This window comes from Eschscholzia californica, unplaced genomic scaffold, assembly GCF_041429995.1.
Source record: "Eschscholzia californica isolate CP2 unplaced genomic scaffold, dmEscCali1.0.p SCAF_3, whole genome shotgun sequence".
Lineage (NCBI taxonomy): Eukaryota > Viridiplantae > Streptophyta > Magnoliopsida > Ranunculales > Papaveraceae > Eschscholzia > Eschscholzia californica.
The window spans coordinates 1,726,850-1,747,063 of NW_028238420.1; the positions used below are offsets into that span (position 1 = coordinate 1,726,850).

The following is a 20,214-nucleotide window of genomic DNA, read 5'->3' on the forward strand; positions in this document are numbered from 1 at the left end:
GCTTGTGAATATGTCTGCCGATACTTTATTTCATATAATATTGTATGTGAGAATGTTTAGAGAAAGGAGAACAAGGAAGTCGCGTGGCTCATGTTTCACCAACTTCGCATCGGTTGGATGAAGTGATATCTTGTTAAAGCAAACCAACGGTTGGTTGAATTTAATGATAGTAGCGAAAGGAATCTTTTAGCTATGAGATTCGGGTCAATTCAAACTCACTGCATCAGGGGCGCAGGCCCCACATGCCCAAATGTGAGTTCCCTTAGTTTCAGATTGGCGCCTTTAGTGTGCTCATGTCTAAATTAGTTCTTTAATGTGCCAAACCCATTAACCCATAAAGCACAGGCCCATAAAACTAAAAACTTTGAAACTCAAATGGCCCACCACTTTTGATTTATGACGGTACATTAATTTACCAACTGCCCATAACTCAAGGCTCAACGACCCCACCTTAATCATTAAAATGTAACATCCCATTAATTTGAGTTATTAATTTTTCACTCCACCATAATTTACAATTTAAAACTAGATTTCTATTCGAATAGAAAACAAACAAAGATAAAAAAAGTTAAATATTTTGGTAGCAATATTTTTTTTACGAATATACAATCCAATATTTTACAAAGATACAACTATATCGTTTTATGAAGATACAATCAAATTTTTTTCTTAACCATGACATCAAGATAAAATAGCTAGATAAATGATTTTTCTTTTCTGTTCATCTTAGTTAAATTAAATAGAGGCATCAGATGATTTTCACTTCATGCAAAATTAAAATATCTTTCTTGCTTTCTCTGGAAAATATCTTGATGATTAGTAGTATCTTAAGTTGAAATTGATCAAAGAAATTGTTTTATTCCTTGATGGATTACAAAAGAAATATAAGACTCTATTTATAGAGTTACAATACTACTAGTTTCTAACTTTACTAGTTTCTAATATTTTACTAGTTTCTTAATAGTTTATACTAATATATTTACTAGTTCCTAATTCTTACTAGTTTCTAATATTTGATATTTCCTAATATCTATTATATGGGATATCTTAATATATAGAAAGATATTTCAACACTCCCCCTCAAGTTGGTGCATAGATATCGCACATGCCCAACTTGTCTACCATTTTCGAAAATATTCGACTTGAAACTGCTTTGGTAAGAACATCAGCCAACTGATCTTCAGATCGGACCTTTGGTAACTCTACAATGTTGTCTTCCAACTTTTCTTTAATAAAACATCGATCCACCTCAAAATGGTTTGTGCGGTCGTGCTGGGCTGGATTGTGAGCAATATCACATGCTGCTTTATTGTCACAATATAATTGAATTGGTCTTTCAGAAGGATATCCTAAATCATCCAATAGGAGTCTTAACCATAACGCTTCACATATGCCATCAGCCATTACTCTAAATTCAGACTCTGCACTTGAACGTGCAACAACATTCTGTTTTTTACTTCTCCATGTAACAAGATTTCCACCAACAAAGGTAAAATATCCTGCAGTTGATCGCCTACCATTTACTTCACCGGCCCAATCTGCATCAGTATATACTTCAATAGTTCGACAACTCGAATTTTTAGTAAACAAAATACCTTTTTCAGGAGCAACCTTCAAATATCTCAAAATGCGTAAATCAGCATTCATGTGTTTTTCACCGGGATTGTGCATAAATTGACTAACAATACTTAACGCATATGCAAGATCTGGTCTCGTGTGCGCCAAGTACATCAACCTTCTAACCAGTCGTTGATATCTTCCTTTATCAACCGGTATCTCATTAGGCTCCACTGATAACTTTAATCCTTCTTCGACAGGTGTATCAATCGGCTCACACGCTGACATACCCACCTCATGTAACAAATCTAAAGTATACTTTCTTTGGGATAAGAAAATTCCATTACTAGATCGAGATACTTCAATTCCAAGAAAGTATTTCAATGGACCAAGGTCTTTCATCTCAAACTCTTTAGATAAGTAATTCTGTAAAGCCTTTCGTTCTTCAGGATCATCCCCAATAACCACCATGTCATCAACATATACAATAAGTGTTGTGAGTTTTCCTTTCTGCCTTTTTGTAAATAAGGTATGGTCAGAATTGCTTTGGTGATAACCGAATTCCTTCATAGCCTTTGTAAACCTTCCAAACCACGCCCTTGGTGATTGTTTTAATCCATACAATGACTTTTTTAATCTACATACCTTCTGGCTATGTATTTGTGGTATCTTGCATCCCGGTGGAAGGTCCATATAGACTTCTTCTAATAGTTCCCCATGCAAAAAAGCATTCTTTACATCAAATTGTTGTAGTGGCCAATCTAAATTTGCTGCTAACGATAACAAGACACGAACAGTGTTGATTTTTGCAACTGGGGCGAATGTCTCTGTGTAATCGACTCCATAAGTTTGAGTGTAGCCTTTTGCCACTAATCTCGCTTTGTAACGTTCAATTGTACCATCTGCTTTATACTTCACTGAATAAATCCACCGACATCCCACTGGATTTTTATCTTCTGGACGATCAACTAGCTCCCAAGTGTCATTCTTTTGTAAGGATTTCATCTCCTCATTCATAGCTGCTTTCCATTTTGAATCAGATAAGGCTTCCTGTACATTGTTAGGAATATATACAGTAGATAATTGATTTACAAACGACTTATTTGATTCTGACAACCGATGATCTGACACATACTGACTCATAGGATATTTGACTCTACTAGACAGCTCAGGTTCATATGTCGGTTTAGGAATACCTTTGGTTTGACGCGACGGTAATATTTTCCTAGGTGGTTCGGAAGGTGTTTCAGAAACATCCTCGACAACTGATTGGTTTGGTGTATTACTAACCCTTGGTTCAACGGCTTCAGTTGGAGGTGAATCCACAATTTGTTCAACGATTTCACTAACACTTTCTTCCATTACCGATTCAGGTGTTGGTAATTCTGGAATTTCAATTTCAGCTCTACTTATTTCTTCAGGAATCAAATTTACTTCAATATTAGATCCAATTTTGTTCTCTTCTACATGATTATCCGTTTCTTCATAATCAAGAGTCAGAACTTCCTGCTTAGTTTTCTCCCCCTGAAGTTCAGACTCAGGTGAAAAATACTTAGAATCTTCATGAAAGATAACATCCGATGTAACAAACATTCGTTTAGTTGGAGGATGATAACATCTGTACCCTTTCTGATTTGCACCGTACCCTACAAATACACATCTTAATGCCCTTGGAGTTAATTTTGTGCGTTGGTGCTCATGAAGATGAACAAATGCTACACACCCAAAGACACGGGGAGGTAAATTTGAAACTGTCGGAGAAGTTGTAGCATCCGATAGAGCTTGAAAAGGAGTCTTAAAATTCAATAGTACTAGATGGTACTCTATTAATTAAATAGGTTGCAGCAAGAAGTGCTTCTCCCTAATAAGATAATGGCATATGTGCTTCGATCAACATAGCCCTGATAACTTCTAACAAGTGACGATTCTTTCTTTCAGCGACCCCATTTTGTTGAGGGGTATTTGGGCAAGTAGTTTGATGAACAATACCATGAGAAACCAAATAAGTTTGAAGTTCATGATCCATATACTCTCCTCCGTTGTCACTACGAAGTATCTGAACATTTGCGTTGTACTGAGTACTAAACAGTTTATGAACCTTCTGAAACAATAATTTTACCTCACTTTTAGATTTCATCAAACACACCCAAGTCATCCTAGTACAATCATCAATAAAGGTAACAAACCACCGAGCCCCACCCAAAGTAGGAACCTTAGATGGACCCCAGACATCGGAATGTAAGATCATAAAAGGAGTTGGACTATTATTTAAATTTAACGGAAACGATGCACGATGACTTTTTGCAAGTGCACAAACATCACATTGAAAACTTGAAACATCGCATTTAATAAATAGCGATGGAAATAACTTCTTAAGGTAACCAAAGGAGGCGTGCCCCAGACAGCGATGCCATAACCATATTTCATCTTTATTTTTTATTTCAGAATTGTTCACTACTAATGCCTGACGCAATTTATTAGAGCTTTAAGATACTAAATCCAAGTAATACAACTTTCCTCGCCTAACACCATAACCAATTGTTTGCCTTGTCCGGATGTCCTTAAAGACACAAAATTCAGGCCAAAAGATGACAACACAAAATAGAGTGGTGGTTATTTGAGACACTGATAACAAATTATGATCTAAAGATGGGACAACCAAAACAGAGTCTAAGTTCAATGTGTTCGTTAGAGTTATAGGTCCTTCCCCTACAACGGGGGCTGAGGTGCCATTGGCAGTAGAGACATATTTATGTGAAGATTCGTTTATGGTTGAGACCTGTCTAGAATCAAAAGTCATATGATCTGTAGCACCAGAATCAATTATCCAAGTACTATTCGAAAATTGTGTAGACATATTTAAAGTCTTGCCTACATTACCTATAGTGGCTATCGTCGATGAAGCTTGCTTAACAGTTGGATCTACAAGGGTCTTCTTAGAGTTTTTCTTTCGATTATGATCCCACCATTCTGGATAGCCTAATAGTTCATAACAATGACTTTTGGTATGACCAATTTTGTTGCAGTGTGTACACTTATAAGTAATTTTGTCAGATTGACCAACAACTTTAGCAAAATTTGAATTTGCCTTATTGAGAGTCATTATTGCGGAAGCATCAGTTGCCCTTCACTTTAGCTAAACCGGAAAAACAAGATGAAGATGAAAGGCTCTTCTCTTTCAATCAATATAAATTCCCAAACACAAATTTAAGACTTTTGGCTCTGGTACCAAGTTGAAATTGATCAAAGAAATTGTTTTATTCCTTGATGGATTACAAAAGAAATATAAGACTCTATTTATAGAGTTACAATACTACTAGTTTCTAACTTTACTAGTTTCTAATATTTTACTAGTTTCTTAATAGTTTATACTAATATATTTACTAGTTCCTAATTCTTACTAGTTTCTAATATTTGATATTTCCTAATATCTATTATATGGGATATCTTAATATATAGAAAGATATTTCAACATCTTATAGATTAGCATTCATAGTTGATGTAGTCGCAGCAGAATTAAAAGAAGAACAATAAAAATAAACAAAGAACGGTAAATAACTGTAAATAAACTAAACATTATTAAACTTCAAGGGGTTTTTCTCTTCAATATAATATCAAAATAGACTAGACCTCCTTTTATAGGATAATAAACTTTCCTAGATAGACTCAAACTAGGATTCCTAAATATTAAAGATACTTAAAACATAGAAACTCCTAAATAATAGAAATACTAACATAAGGTAATTTTCTAATCCTAAACTAACTAGGACCACTAACGTAGCCGACTAGGGCAAGGGCGCGTGGGTTTGCGGCCTTGACCCGTATGCGCCTGCATCAGCTCCCCTTTCCCCATAAGGTTCGTCCCGAACCGATTTCGATGAAGAAAACAAGTTGATACACCGGCATACGATGAAATCTGTCATGGCGATCCGTAATTCCCACTTTGAACGAATTTTGCATTGAATCTGAAGGATACCAATTTGCCAGAAATCGCCAACTTCAATTCCAATCTCATATGTCACTGATTCTCTCAATATTAACTTTAGGGAATTAAAAACAATCATCTCGCCATCTTCCCACGATAGACGTAACCATTTAATAATTTGCAAGAAAGTGATGTGTAATTCGAGCAAATCTGAAGTAAGAGTAATAGTAGCTAATTTCCAAAATTCTTCGTCAAGAGCCAAAGTAGAAGCATAACCAACTTCAATTAGTTTATCGAGGTTGAAACGTGTAGTGTTGATATGACACTCAAAATCTTCCTTCCCACGTTCATCTTCATGAAGTTTATAGAATATAATTCTATCATAGTATGTCAACTTATGAAAGCTCCGAGTAAATACATCATACTGTGGACGAACCAAAGTTGACAAATCTATGTATGGAAGCTTAGGGCCGATTTTGTATTCACTAAGGATTCCTCCAACGTAGTTGTAATAAGCCCTCGCCAAATATCGTTTTCTAAATAAATCTCCTTCATCATATCATCAAATTCATCGGCTTCCATTAACTGATTACAATCCAACCACTGAATTGCTTCTTCAATGGCATCTTCAAATTCCTTCTTATTATCTGCTCCAAGTTTAAAACCAATCTTCTCATCCTTAATTGTATTCCTCATGTTGGTAGCCATTGAAGGGGCATGGGTTATTCCACATTCATCTTCTTGAGTTAATACACTAGCCGACCAATTCATATCGTCAGTCCTAGTAGTTGTATCAATCGAATCATCCATAACATCTGAATTAGAAGGCTGTGAATTAGTAAACAGTGGCTTCTCTAATCCATGTAGAATTAGGGTACTTAACCCATCTTCATCAATTTCCAATTTTTCAATGAAAGAACTTTCATAACACTGTGAACCAGGGGGTTGTTTTGTACCATAATTTCCATACTTAAGAAAGATGTAGTCATTATCATCTAAACAACAGTGATCACTAAATTGAGAGTTAAAATCTTGTTCATTATTCAACATCACCTTTTGACTACTTTTTCTTTTTGTCTTCTTTTATTACTTCTTCATGGTTGATGGAAATAAGAGGCTTCTCTAATCCAGCTAGAGATTGACTAGATTGAAGCATCCAATCATCATTGTCCAAGTATTGAGATGAGAGGTTAATCAGGTATGGAGGTAAACCGTTTGGATTACTTGTATCCAACTGGAGTGCATCAATTTGATGTTGATGGAGAGTTGGTTGTGTTGGTGGTGTAGAATAGTAAAGAGAAGATGGTGGTATTGGTGGTGGAGGTGCCGAAGATGGTATAAGAGGTTGTGAATAATAATAGTACGGGCGGTGGTGGTGGTGGTGGTGTTGTTTCTGGTGTTTGATAGTAATAAGATGGAGGTGATGGTGAAAGAGGTGATGTGGGACATAATTGATGTGGAAAAATTTTATGATTCGAAACGAGGGTGTCTTCTTCCGGAATCGCAAATAATTCGGCTAGACATGGATGCTTCCTATCACAACTAGCGTGTAGGTCTAACGAAGGAAAATTACTTTTTTCTTCCTCCTCCGTTATTGACTGAATTTTGTTTCTTTTTTCCAGAACTTCTCCTTCAATATCTTCGATCTTAGTGATTGAAGTAATTTCGGAGAACCGTCTTCTTGATTCAATTTTCGTTTCGACACATGACAAATACTCATCGAGAGGAAGAAAACCATACCTGAGGATGCTTTTCAACGTCGTCCAATCGTCTATGATTTGTTTTCCTTCGTCAATGAGTCTCCATTGCATTGCATTGAATTGTTCATAAATTCTTTCGGACATATGTTGTTCAACCAAAAAAACTTTATCATTGTCATGAACTTCTTGATTTCTGAACCAATCTTCCATGTGTTGAATCCAGAAATTTATATGGAATTGACCTTCGAAGGGTAGAATTTTAGAAACTTGATGAATTTTTCTTTCATCTTTCCGATCAATATAAAATTGAGTTGTATCTCTAATAGGATCCCAACATAAACGTGGAAAATTTTTCCAACATTCAAGAGGAGATGTATCCATAGATATATATTTTTTTTTTTGAGAAATAAAAAAAAATTCTAGAATTTTGATGGCTCTGAATACCACTTGATGTAGTTGCAGCGGAATTAAAAGAAGAACAATATAAATAAACGAAGAACGGTAAATAACTGTAAATAAACTAAACTTTATTAAACTTCAAGGGGTTTTTCTCTTCAATATAATATCAAAATAGACTAGACCTCCTTTTATAGGATAATAGACTTTCCTAGATAGACTCAAACTAGGATTCCTAAATATTAAAGATACTTAAAACATAGAAACTCCTAAATAATAGAAATACTAACATAAGGTAATTTCCTAATCCTAAACTAACTAGGACCACTAACGTAGCCGACTAGGGCATGGGCGCGTGGGTTTGCGGCCTTGACCCGTATGCGCCTGCATCAATAGTAATTTTGATTTATCATTAGTTTTAAAATAGTTAACTTTATGTCGATATATGCTTATGATTGGTGTTTGTTAGTATTATTTTTAATGTGTTTCAATTTTTTCGATCTGCGAAAAAGATATCCATAAAAACAATAAAAGACATTTTATTACATCATATGAATTCGTTATTTTTTTTTTTACTTAGATGTGCCCCCACATTAAAAAAACTCCTGGCTTCGCCACTGCACTGCATACTATATGAAATTGAGAATCCAGTTTAATCGGTTTTCTCCGGCGACATCGTGTATGATAGAGTTAAAATATCAAAAGGACTTTTTTTGTTGAAAACTCTGACGAGGACTTACACCTAAAATGAAAATACATATCGATTTTATCAGTAGATTATTTGATTCAACAATTTCAGACAAAACAAATCTCACTCCAACCCGTGGTTCGAGATTTGTCTCGGGACTGGAATCATTCCTTGTACCAACTACTATTTTGAAATGAGAGATTTTAAAGGCAATGCCGAAAGTTGTTAGAGGCAATGTGTTTTTAATTAAGACTTGATCAAAACAAGTTGACCTAGTATGGTTAGAGGAAACACCCATCTTCCTTCTTCTCCGACAACAAATTATCGTCCAACAAACTCTGCCCGCGACCTTAACTCAAAAACATTTTTGAGTTATTTCTTTTTTGACCCCCTACTTTGTGATCAGTTTCTTTTATGAGCTCCTCTTTTTTGTACATTCCAATTTGACCCCCTTTTGTTAACACCGTCAGTTGACTTTAATGGTTAACTTTTTGTTTCCATAATTGCGCTATAAAATTGATTTTTAAAATTGAAATTTTGCCCCCTCTTAGATATGGGTTAACTTAAAAAAAATTATTTAGAACAAACTAGGTGGTCAAAATGAATTTTTTTAAAAAAAGATTAAAGACACCTCATCACTCCTCCATTTCATCACTTCTCTCTTTCACGTCAAGTATCTCGCCACTAGTTCAACAAAAAAAAAATGTATCTCGCCACCTCATCATCTTCTTCGATGAAGGTCGTCGACCAACCAAAATTTCCGGCACCCTTCAAACTTATTATTATTTTTTTTAAGCTTTATCTCTAATCTCCCTCTCTTTATTCTTTCTTTCTCTCTAATCTCCCTCTCTCAAATCTCTCTCTCTCTCTCATCTCCCCCTTTCTCTCTACTCTCCCTCTCTCTCTCTCTCTCTCTCTATAGCTCTAACGAAGGGAGAGCCCTTCATCTGAAAAACTAGATCTTCAGGTTCTGGTCTGAAACCAGATCGGGATCTAGTTTTAACCAACCAGACCGGTATGGTTAAAACCAATCAATCCGTATCTGGTTTCTCCGGCGAAGGGCTCCCCCCTTCGTCGGAGCTACAGAGAGATTAGAGAGAGATTATAAAAAAAAAAAATTTGAAGGTCGTCAGAAATTTTGGTCGGTCGACGACGTTCATCAGAGAAGATGGTGAGGTGGCGAGTTACATGACGTGGAGGAGAGAGGTGATTAAATGGAGGAGTGATGACGTGTCTTTAATCTTTTTAAAACAAATTTCATTTTGTCCTCCTAGTTTGTTCTAGATAAATTGAATTTTTTGGGGAATCAACCCATATTTAATAGGGGGCCAATTTTGAATCTACAAAATCAATTTTATAATAAGGGAAATTATGGAAACAAAAAAGTTAACCATTAAAGTTAACTGACGGTGCTAACAAAAGGGGGTCAAATTTGAATTCACAAAAAACAGGGGGTCATAAAGGAAGCTGGTCACAAAGTAGGGGCCAAAAACAAAATAACTCAAGCATTTTTCTTCCTTCTTCACTTTCTCTTATTGTTCTTCTTTTTCCTTCTCTCTCTTCTTCTTTCTCTTCTCATTCTTCTTCTCCCTTCTTCTTTTCTCTTTACTCTCTTCATTTCCTCCTTCTATTCCAGCGAAGTGGTTTTCCCCTTCCCCAGAATGTGGTCTGGATCTAGGGGTTGTAACCTAGATTCAGATCCTAGACGAAGAAACCCTTCGGCTGGGAGAAACTAACCACCCCATGGAAGGCTCAATATATAATGGACTTCAATAGAAAATTCAATCCCTTCAACTTGAAACAAAAAACTGAATTAAGAGAGATTGGACATGGGATATCTCTCACCACAGATTACTTCCAAATGTGAAGATCATACACTGAAATTCTGAAACTAGAAACAACTTATATTCATTGTTAAGAGAATCAAACCCAAAACAAAAATCTTGAATTGTTACTTTAGTTTTTTGGTAGATGAGAAACAATGGGAGTAGTACCAAGGGTTGGGTTTCTTAGGGAAAAGCTTGAATTGTTACTTTAGTTTTTTTTGGTAGATGGGAAACAATGGAGTAGTACAAAGGGTTGGGTTGGGTTTCTTAGAGAATGAAGAAAGTGGGAAGAGATGAATAATGGTTGTTGATGATTAAGTTAAACCAACTCTTACAGATTTGGGTCTGGTTACTAATTTAACACTTCGAGGATTAGATCATCCTGAAGGTTGAAGGGATCATTCTCTGCCATCTTCAGTTCCTTCTTCATTAGGGTTTTTATTGAGATTTTTTTTATGATTATTTAGCTAGGATTTAGTATTTGGAAGGGTGGGTAGTTTTCCCATTTGACTAAATGGTAGGTTGAGGGTGGTTGGCCGAAGGTAGCCGAATGGCGACCCTTTGTCGGAGGAATAGGAAGATGGGCATGACCCTCAATAGGTTCTTTCATATTTATGCCCGTTAAACTTGTGTTTACGATTTGTTGTCGAAATCAAACACCTGTTTGATTTATACTTTTACAGGATCAACTAAAACCTTTGAAATCCTAAGAGCATCTCCAATGCAACACTCAATCTTAGAAACTCCGAGTGCCACTTAGGATTTTTAGAGTTTTTTCTTAAAAACCATCTCCAATGCAACACTCTATTTCGATCTCTAAGATGACGTGTCGAGGGTGGAATAGAGATATCTCAAGAGGACACTCTATTTCTAGAGTGTCCTCTTGAGATATCTCTAATTGTCCACCTCATCAATATTTGATTTTCAACCAATAGAAATCGAGTCTTCTATATTTTCTAAAATAACTAATTATTTATTTACAAAAATAACTATGACACATAAGTAAATAAGATAAGTTTCGAGTTTTGCATTGGAGACACAAAAAATTTGAGGATCTCTATTGACGCCACCTAGGAGTGAGAATCTCAATTGAAACTTGACACATAGGATGAATAGAGATTTTTTTGAGTTTTGCATTGGAGATGCTCTAACTTATAAAGCGATAGGATGCATAATTACTGTCAACATACATACCAACATTGTAGATACGAGTGTGTTAAGGCTGATTTCGTGGAGAATATGGCGAGAAATTTTTATATAAAAAATTATATTAGTAATTTTTGTTGGGTATGAACCCTCCTCTCCTTATGTTTTTATTAAAAATAATAAAAATTTCCAAAATTAGTATTTCTCGGTTATTTCTATTTTGACCTCCAATTTGTGACAAATAAACCGTTTTGATCTTCATAATTGTCTGACAGATCGATTTAGTTTCCTGGAATTAAAAAAATTAAGAATTAAAAAAATTTCAACCTTTTTCGAAAATTTTGAACTTTTTTTTGGGTTGAAGGTTGTTGGTCGACGACCTTTTAGCGGAAAATAAGGGTGAGGTGAATACAGGGAAAAGTGAAGAGAAGTGATGAAATGAAGGAGAGAACGAGAGATGAGTTTTTTTTTTGAGAAGTCGACTACGATCTACGTTAGTCGTTACAAGGCGTTGATACATCATGAAGTGATTAGCACGATAACCGCCTAATTTTAAACCATGAATGAAATAGGCTTAAAGCCCGACAAATTATTACATTATAGTTAAATTACATGAATAAATCTTGATGGCAAACTGCTTCCACCGAGACTCGATCCCACGACTTCATGAGCTTAACAGGGGTGTCCAACCGTTACACCAAAGGGTGGTGGACAAATGAGAGATGAGGTGCAAATGAATATTGAGATTTTTGTAGGTGTGCAAATGAATATTGAGATTTTTGTAGGTGTAATTCTGTTTTGACCCCTAAGAGTATTTCCCGGGCAGCTGTTTTGGGGAAAGCATTAAAGTTTCCGGGAAAGACGGTGGAAAACAAAAAAAAAGTTAAACCAAGCACCCCTTTAAAGTCGCCGGAAAAAAGTCGCCGACCGGATGTTGCCGGCGACTTCATCATCTTCTCTCTCTTCTCTTTCTCTCTCTTCTCTTTCTCTTTCTTCTCTTTCTCTTTCTTCTCTCTCTTCTCCCTCTCTTTCTTCTCAATGTCTCCGGCGAAGGGGAGGAGCCCCTTCGCCGGAGCTCGTCTGGTTGAAGAACAAAGCAGACTCTTCTCCCTCTCTTTCTTCTCAATGTCTCCGGCGAAGGGGAGGAGCCCCTTCGCCGGAGCTCGTCTGGTTGAAGAACAAAGCAGACGAGATCTGGTTTGTTCTTCAAACCAGACTTTCGGCGAAGGGGCTCCTCCCCTTCGCCGGAGATGGAGAAAAAAAAAAGTTCGCCGGAAATGGTATAGTCGTCGAAGATGGTGGAGTCGCCGGAGAAAGGAAGAAGAAGCTGAAAAGGATTTGGTTGTTTGGGGGAAATAAAAAAATCTAATTTTTTTTGTTTTCACCCAAAACTTCACACCCCGGAAACTATTTAGCTTTCCCCAAAGCGCTGGCCTATTTCCAGACAAACTTGAAAACTCTTTGGCCTTTAGTCTTTACTCTTTAGGGACTAAATCGAACTATCAGACAATTACCGGACCAAATGTTCACAAATTAGAACCCAAAACAGAATTAACCTTTTTTTTATTTGATAAATTGTTGCCTTAAAAATTGTGTAGTTGGTCATTGATGAATAAGAACCGTCCATTATTGTTTGATCAACTTCTTCCTGAAAACAATTTCAGTATCCAACCCAAACCCATCAACTTTCCTTACATGAACCATTTCTGAAACCCTAAACAACCCAATCAACACACCCGAATTATACAAATCATTAGCAGAATATTTATCACCTCGTCCAGATAACGCCACGTGTAAAGTACAAATTCCACCAGGCTTTAATGTCCGTTCGATTTCATCAACAAACTTTGACGGATATAAAGCATGGTCAAACACATTTGAAAATTCAAAGTCAAAAGTATTATCATCGAACGGTTGATGATGAAAATCTCCTTTGACAACCAACGGTGGATAAGGCACTAAATCTATACCGACAGAGTTACTTACACCGATTCGTTTTAAAGCGGCGACTTCCTGTCCGACTCGGGCACCGATACAAAGCGATTTGGAATCGTTAAAGAGAAGATTCTCGTTTTGAAGTTTTTTGAAGAATTTTGAGAAAACTTCAATTTTTCGATTCCAATCTCTTGTTAACCATAATTTTCTGAGTTTCGGATTTAGGGTTTTGTTGAGTTGGTGTTGTATGTAAGTTTCGTATGAATTGAAACCACTACGAATTCGAAGATCATGGTTTTGGTGGTGGTATTGTGAAAGTGGTTTTGAAACAGAGGTGGTATTTTGTTGAGGATTGGATGAGAAAATGAAGAAGAATAAAGATAGAGAGAGAAAGAGAAATATGAAGAATGATTTGAGGATAAGTGGTTTTGTTTGGGTAGGGATGATTTTCATGATTAATGGTGTTAAATGGAAAATCAGAAAACAGAGGAAGGAAGTGGTTTTCTGTTTCTCTCTCTATGGAAAAGAAAGTTTTCGTTTTTTCTTCTCTCACTAGAAATGTTGTACATGTGGAAGAGAGCATGAATCTGAAAGTTGTGGTTTGAGGACAAATTGTTGGTTTTGTTTGTGAGTAAGAAGGTTTTGGTTGATTTGCCAATAGAAGAGAAGCTTGTTATTTGTACATGCATTGATGGGTCAATTCTAACGGGTTACAAACCCAATGGCTTTTGTCTCAAATGCATATTTTGTTAAAATAAGAAGATTATGTCATTTTGATTAATATATTAACATGTGCTACATATGTACTACATATTTTGATTGAAATTTTTTGTTTAATATGTTCAAAGTTGACAAGTTGTTAAAGACAATCTTGCTAAAGATAATTCTATAACTGGTTAGAGGTAATGTGATCTTGAGGATTATGGTGACTACTAATATACAAGATATGGAAGATATCGGAAGATACAAAATATATGAGACGGATCGAGATGAAGAGATCCGACAATAAAAGAAGAGACCAAGATATATTCATATATTCAAGATATCTCTTATATTATATTTTTTCCTAAGTTTAGTTAGGAAACTTAGGAAACTAGATAACCTGAATCACTCTATAAATATGAGTTGGGTTACAGAGTTGAAATCATCGAGTTATTGAGTTGTGTAACCGATCAACCCCACATACAAAATTGTATGTGGTGATTAGTAATAAAGAATAATTTGTCCGTGGATGTAGGTCTTGAGTATCCGACCGAACCACGTTAAATATTGTGTCTTACATTTATGTTTATATATCTGATTCCTACATAATCGTGACTTTATCATATCTCCGATTATTATATAATCGTAAATTTAACAGCAACTAAATGTGTTAAAATAGATAGTTGTCTTAGTCAACTTTAACAATGTTAAGTTAGTTTTAACTTAGTTATATTAATTCTAACGATGTCAAAGATAATTGAGTCAAATAGGATTCCAGTTAGTTTGCTTATAGGCCCTCATAAAAGTGGGATTTTAGTTCGGAAACTCGAAACCCACTCACGACTGCCCGCGTTCGAAGGGTCTGTGGGCGTTCAATGCCCGATTCGATCAACACCGACCGCAAAAAAGAGCTTAAGCGGACGAACGCGGGTACAGGTGGTTACCCCGTGATCCACCCAAGTCCGCCTGATTGTGTCGCCTGCCCGTCCAAACCCGTTCATACCCGTTCGTTTACCCTACAGGTTATTCCCGCCCGATAGCTTGATTAATTTTAAGTCTTTATATCTCTAGGGTAGAGTTAACTACAACCGTTAGATTTCAAGGGTATATCAGAAGAAACTTACTTTTCTTCTTCTTTCCTTCGCCTGTCTAGTCTCTTTATCCTTTAGAATCTCATCAGATCAGTGAAAGCCTTGCCCTTTACTCGTCGGTCACCACAATCCACGAGTCGTCGTCCACCGAACCAACTATCTTCTCCTTGTTAGTCGGCCTGAAAGTGAAACCCCTTTTATCTTGCTTGAATCCTTTATTCCTTCTCTTCGTTTCGAATTTCTCTCTCTGATTGTAACTTGTAACTTGTAAAGTTGCAAGTATCCTTAATCTTAACTAACTTTCTCTCTCATTCGAGAGTTTTTTGGTTTCGACTCTTTCGATTATCTTACTTGTTCCATTTTTGAACTTTTTGGTTATCTACTTGTGGGGAATGGTCGGAACCACTATGAGTCGATGACCCCCTCGACATCTCGAGATACTCGAATAACCCCATCCATAGACAACAGTAAGTTATTTGATTTGGTTCTTTCTTCTAACTATTTTCATGTTTATTTGTGTTCATTTTTTGAGTTTATCTTATTGGTTGTTTTTGGTTTCTCTTGTGTTAGGTTTTAACTATTTTCATATTCGGATTTTATTTGTGCTGGGGACCTCAGGTCTCTCATGTTTTCTAACTATTTTTCATATTTTGCAGGTCAACTTTAAGAGACAACAATACTTGCATACACACTTGGTTTTTTTGGTTTGGTTTTGTTTTATCTTTAATCTGAAAATTTGAAGGTAAACTCTTGGGTTAGCCTCCACCTTCTGCTCATATTCCTATAACTTGAGTTTGGCTACTTGAAAAAGGTGACATACCAATTTAGTTTATTGTTTAGGGGGCCATTATGGAGAACTAGCTGTGCTAGTCTACTAGATCTTTTCTTTCATCAAAAAAAAAAAGTCTACTAGATCTTTTAATTATTCTGATGGTTTTAATATTTTGGAATGAACAGATTTTATCTTGAAGCCTATGATGGTTGATGGTTGGGCAATATAATGGCATATCAAGATTTTGAATCTAATAATCGACACCGTATGTTTGTAATTATCGAAGTATCTATCAAATGATGATCTTCTAATTTTTTATTCATGTACTTTTTTGAAATTGTAAGGTGGGAGGTTCTAAAGTTGTATTTAGCTACTAACAGTTTTAACTTCGAATAAAAATTTCTTCATTTGTTGATTAGTGATCGGTTCCCAATCAACCGTTAACCGGTTTGCCAGGCCTCATTAAACTGTCACGGGCAGGCACTTTGTTGGAGAAAAAACTGAAATGCCCGTCCGTTTGTCCGTTTATCCAAGTGGACACTAAGGTCTTGTTCGAGTTCCGCTTGGACCAGTTGAGTTAGTGTCTGTTTCCCGCCCGTCTGTTCCGTTCCCACCCCTAGGCCCTCACCCCTCTGAATGTCTTTGACTTTGGGTTAACCGCACCCTAGCGCGTCTTTGGTTTCATTCTGTGTTGGCATCAAGTGAGATGAGCATCCACTAGACTACATATTGTCTGACTACTCTGGATGCCTAACTAGGGATGATTTTGGATTAATTTGTTCAAACATCAAATTAGTCTGAATTAAGAACCCCATGTCTAAAATAACCTCAAAAGACTATTTATCTCCAACTAACATGAAAGATTTAGGGGGGGTAGTGGTTGGGGACATTGGGGGACATTTTCATGTCCCCCAATGTCCGTGTTATTGGTTGGGGACATTTGAAATGTCCCCAAATGTCCGTGTTATTGGTTGGAGACATTTCAAATGTCCCCAAATGTCTGTGTTATTCGTTCGGGACACGAAATTAGGGACATTTCAAGACAAATTATTTTTGGGGACATTTGGAGACATTTTAGTGTAAATTTGGAGAGCTTTTGGAGAGAAAATGTCTCTCAAAATATGGAAGACACTTGGGGACATTTGAGTAAGGAAGATAATAAAAATAATTATTATTACCAAATCATATTATAATAATATTATCTTATTATTATATTACTACATTATTGTATTATTATTATTATTATTATTATTATTATTATTATTATTATTATTATTATTATTATTATTATTATTATTATTATATTATTTTTGTTATTATACATTTGAGTAAAGAAGGTAATAAAAATAATTATTATTATCAAATCATATTATTATAATATTATCTTATTATTATATTACTATGTTATTGCATTATTATTATATTATATTACATTATATTATATTATATAATATTATATTATATTATATTATATTATATTATATTATATTATTATATTATATTATATTATATTATATTATATTATATTATATTATATTATATTATATTATATTATATTATATTATATTATTATTATATTATTATTATATTATTATTATATTATATTATATTATATTATATTATATTATATTATTATAATTATTATTATATTAATATTTAAATATATTAAATAATAAATATTTACCAATTGTCCATCAATGTCCACAGATATCTACAGATGTCTACGAAAGTCGAAAAATATATATTTGGAAATATTAATTAATTTTTTTTATTTCATATGGTAAGACAGTAATAATATTAAAAATAATAAATATCAACTAAATATCTATCAATGTCCACAGATATTCACGGATGTCTACGAAAGTCGAAAAATATATTTTCAAAGTAGTAGGGCAAATTTATTTCGTATGATTAGACAATAATGATTACATTAATAATAAATGTCTACCAACTGCCATCAATGTCCTCAGATATCCACAGATGTCCACAAAAGTCGAAAAATATATTATTGAAACATGAGTACAAATATATTATTTCATATGGTTTGACAATAATGATAATATTAAAATAATAAATGTCTACCAATTATCCTTCAATGATGAGATAATAATAATAATAATAATAATAATAATAATAATAATAATAATAATAATAATAATAATAATAATAATAATAATAATAATAATAATAATAATAATAATAATAATAATAATATCCACTACACATTTTGTCCATGGATTCAATATGTTGAAATGTCCCCAGGACATTTTGTCCATGAACCAAATGTCTTGAAATGTCTCTGAGACATTTTGTCTATGAATCAAATGTCCTGAAATGTCCATAAAGACATTTTGTCTACGGACAAATGTCCCGAAATGTCTTGAAATGTCTCTGGAACATTTTGTCTCTGAGTGTCCTCCAATGTCCTGAATAGGGGTGGCAATGGGTACCCGTTTACCCGAGAACCGAACCGACCCCGAGTCTTAATGGGTAGGTACTGGGTATAGGTTTTAGATCCATTAAGGAAATCGGGTCTTAAATGGGTATACCCGAAAGGACCCGACTAGGAGGCGGGTCCTTATCGGGTATATCCGCCGGGTACCCGACGGGTAATGGGTACCCGAGATAATAAGAAAAAATACCCTAGATTATATAGTATTCTTGTACGTCAGGGTTTTTCTCACCAAGTTACCAACTCACCAAGTTATGAAATTTCTCAAATCCTCTTTTCCTTGGTTGAAAACTAATTTATAAAACACAAAAGTGAGCGAGTTAATATAACATAAAGGTTCATTTCTTCTTTCTTGATTCCCCTAATCTCTAATCTCTTATACTCATCAACTATTGTACCCGAGATATTTGCTTATTTAAGGATCTATGTCGTTTATGATATTTCTTTTCACTAGATTCATGCAAATTCTTCTACTTTAAGAAATATTTGATATACTTTTGTGAATACCCAATGGGTACCCGATACCCGATGGGTACCCGAGAATTTTAAAGGTTCCGGTTCTGGATCCTTTGATTGAGGTACCGGTACCGGAACCGTCAAGAACCGAAACCGTTACGATTTATAGGTTCCGGTTCTGGATAGTTAACTACCCGAACCGGAACCGACCCGTTGACACCCCTAGTCCTGAACCACTACCCCCCCCCCCCCCCCCCCTAGATTTTGGGTGAGGAAAACCATATACCTCCATGTTTATTTATAATAGAAGAGCAATACAGTGATTGAAAATAATTAACGTAAACATAGAAATAATCCTAATTCTAGTGTGTCAATATCTTGGAGATATATATATATGAGAATATTTCTTTGATTTGTATCTTGGGTAGGAATATGTGACTAGAGTACCACTTTTACCCTTATTATAACATAAGTCAGATTCAGACAGAGTACAGATAATGAATGAGAAAAATGACAGAGTATAAGGACATTAATGAACTAGGCATCTCAGATTCACCTCTAGAACTATCAAATCTTTCCCTCACTTGCTCAAATTTTAGCCAGATCTGAATTTGAAGCTAAGTATATGATATATAAGCCATATAACCAAAAAGAGTATAAATTGAGACACCATATTATATTCATATAACAGTTACCATGGGCTATATTATACATGAAACCTAATGATCATAACCCATCTATGAAGTAATAAGCCATTCAAGAACAAACAACATAATAAGTAAAATGAGCAACAAAAAGAGAAGATTCAACAATTTTTTGGTCTTCTTACTTAGTCAGACCTCATCCTATTGAGCTGGTTCAGAGCTGGTTGAAGAATGTTGTAAAGAACCCAAAGAACAGCAGGAGCAAGAACAAACAAAAGAAGTGATCCCCTGTTATCAGTCGAAGCCGTAGCTTCAGCTATGGAGGCGATTTCGATTGCTGATGCAGAAGGTGTAGAGAGAAAGCTAGAAGCAGCCAACCCACTAAGTCCAAGTCCTATAATAACTCCATTTGAACTCCTCATTCTGTTAAGTTGGTTAAGTGCTGGTTGAAGAATATTGTAAAGAACCCAAAGGATAGCAGGAATTATGGGTAGTAAAAGTGCAGTTCCACGGTTATCGCCTTCGGCTATCTGAGCTATCTGTTGTGCTGCAAAAGCTGCATCACAATTACCCAAGGTGGAAAAGACGGCACCGGCAATGGCAGTTCCCGTTAGAGATGTTGATAAGTTTGAGATGGTGAGACCTTTTGGCAGGTTTTGAAGAGAGAAGAGAGAGATGGGTTTTGTAGTTTGTGCTTTTGAGAGGTTGATTTTGTTTGGTGAGTTGATGTTCAAACATTTTGCATTTAGCATTGCCATTGTTGCTACTGTTGTTGCCATTTGATGGTGTTGTTGTTCTAGTGATTTTGAATGTGAGACTGAAAGTTAGAAAATGAAAAAAAAAAGAGAGAATTCACAAGTAGTATAGATGAGGATTGAAAGGGTTGGGAGGGTTGGTTGTTTGTGATGGAAAATTGGGACTGAA

At 35.3% G+C, this 20,214-nt stretch overlaps 2 protein-coding genes across 2 annotated transcripts; both read right to left on the minus strand.

Moving 5' to 3' along the window:
• Positions 1-12,843: 12,843 nt before the first annotated feature.
• Positions 12,844-13,836, minus strand: LOC147547567 (uncharacterized). The gene has a single exon (XM_086672626.1). It carries the CDS (start codon positions 13,624-13,626, stop codon positions 12,865-12,867), a length of 762 nt encoding a protein of 253 aa, XP_086528752.1. The 5' UTR covers positions 13,627-13,836; the 3' UTR covers positions 12,844-12,864.
• Positions 13,837-19,303: 5,467 nt separating this feature from the next.
• PSBY (photosystem II BY) lies at positions 19,304-20,208 on the minus strand. Its single transcript, XM_086665985.1, has one exon. It carries the CDS (start codon positions 20,067-20,069, stop codon positions 19,476-19,478), a length of 594 nt encoding a protein of 197 aa, XP_086522111.1. The 5' UTR covers positions 20,070-20,208; the 3' UTR covers positions 19,304-19,475.
• Between the last annotated feature and the right edge of the window lie 6 nt (positions 20,209-20,214).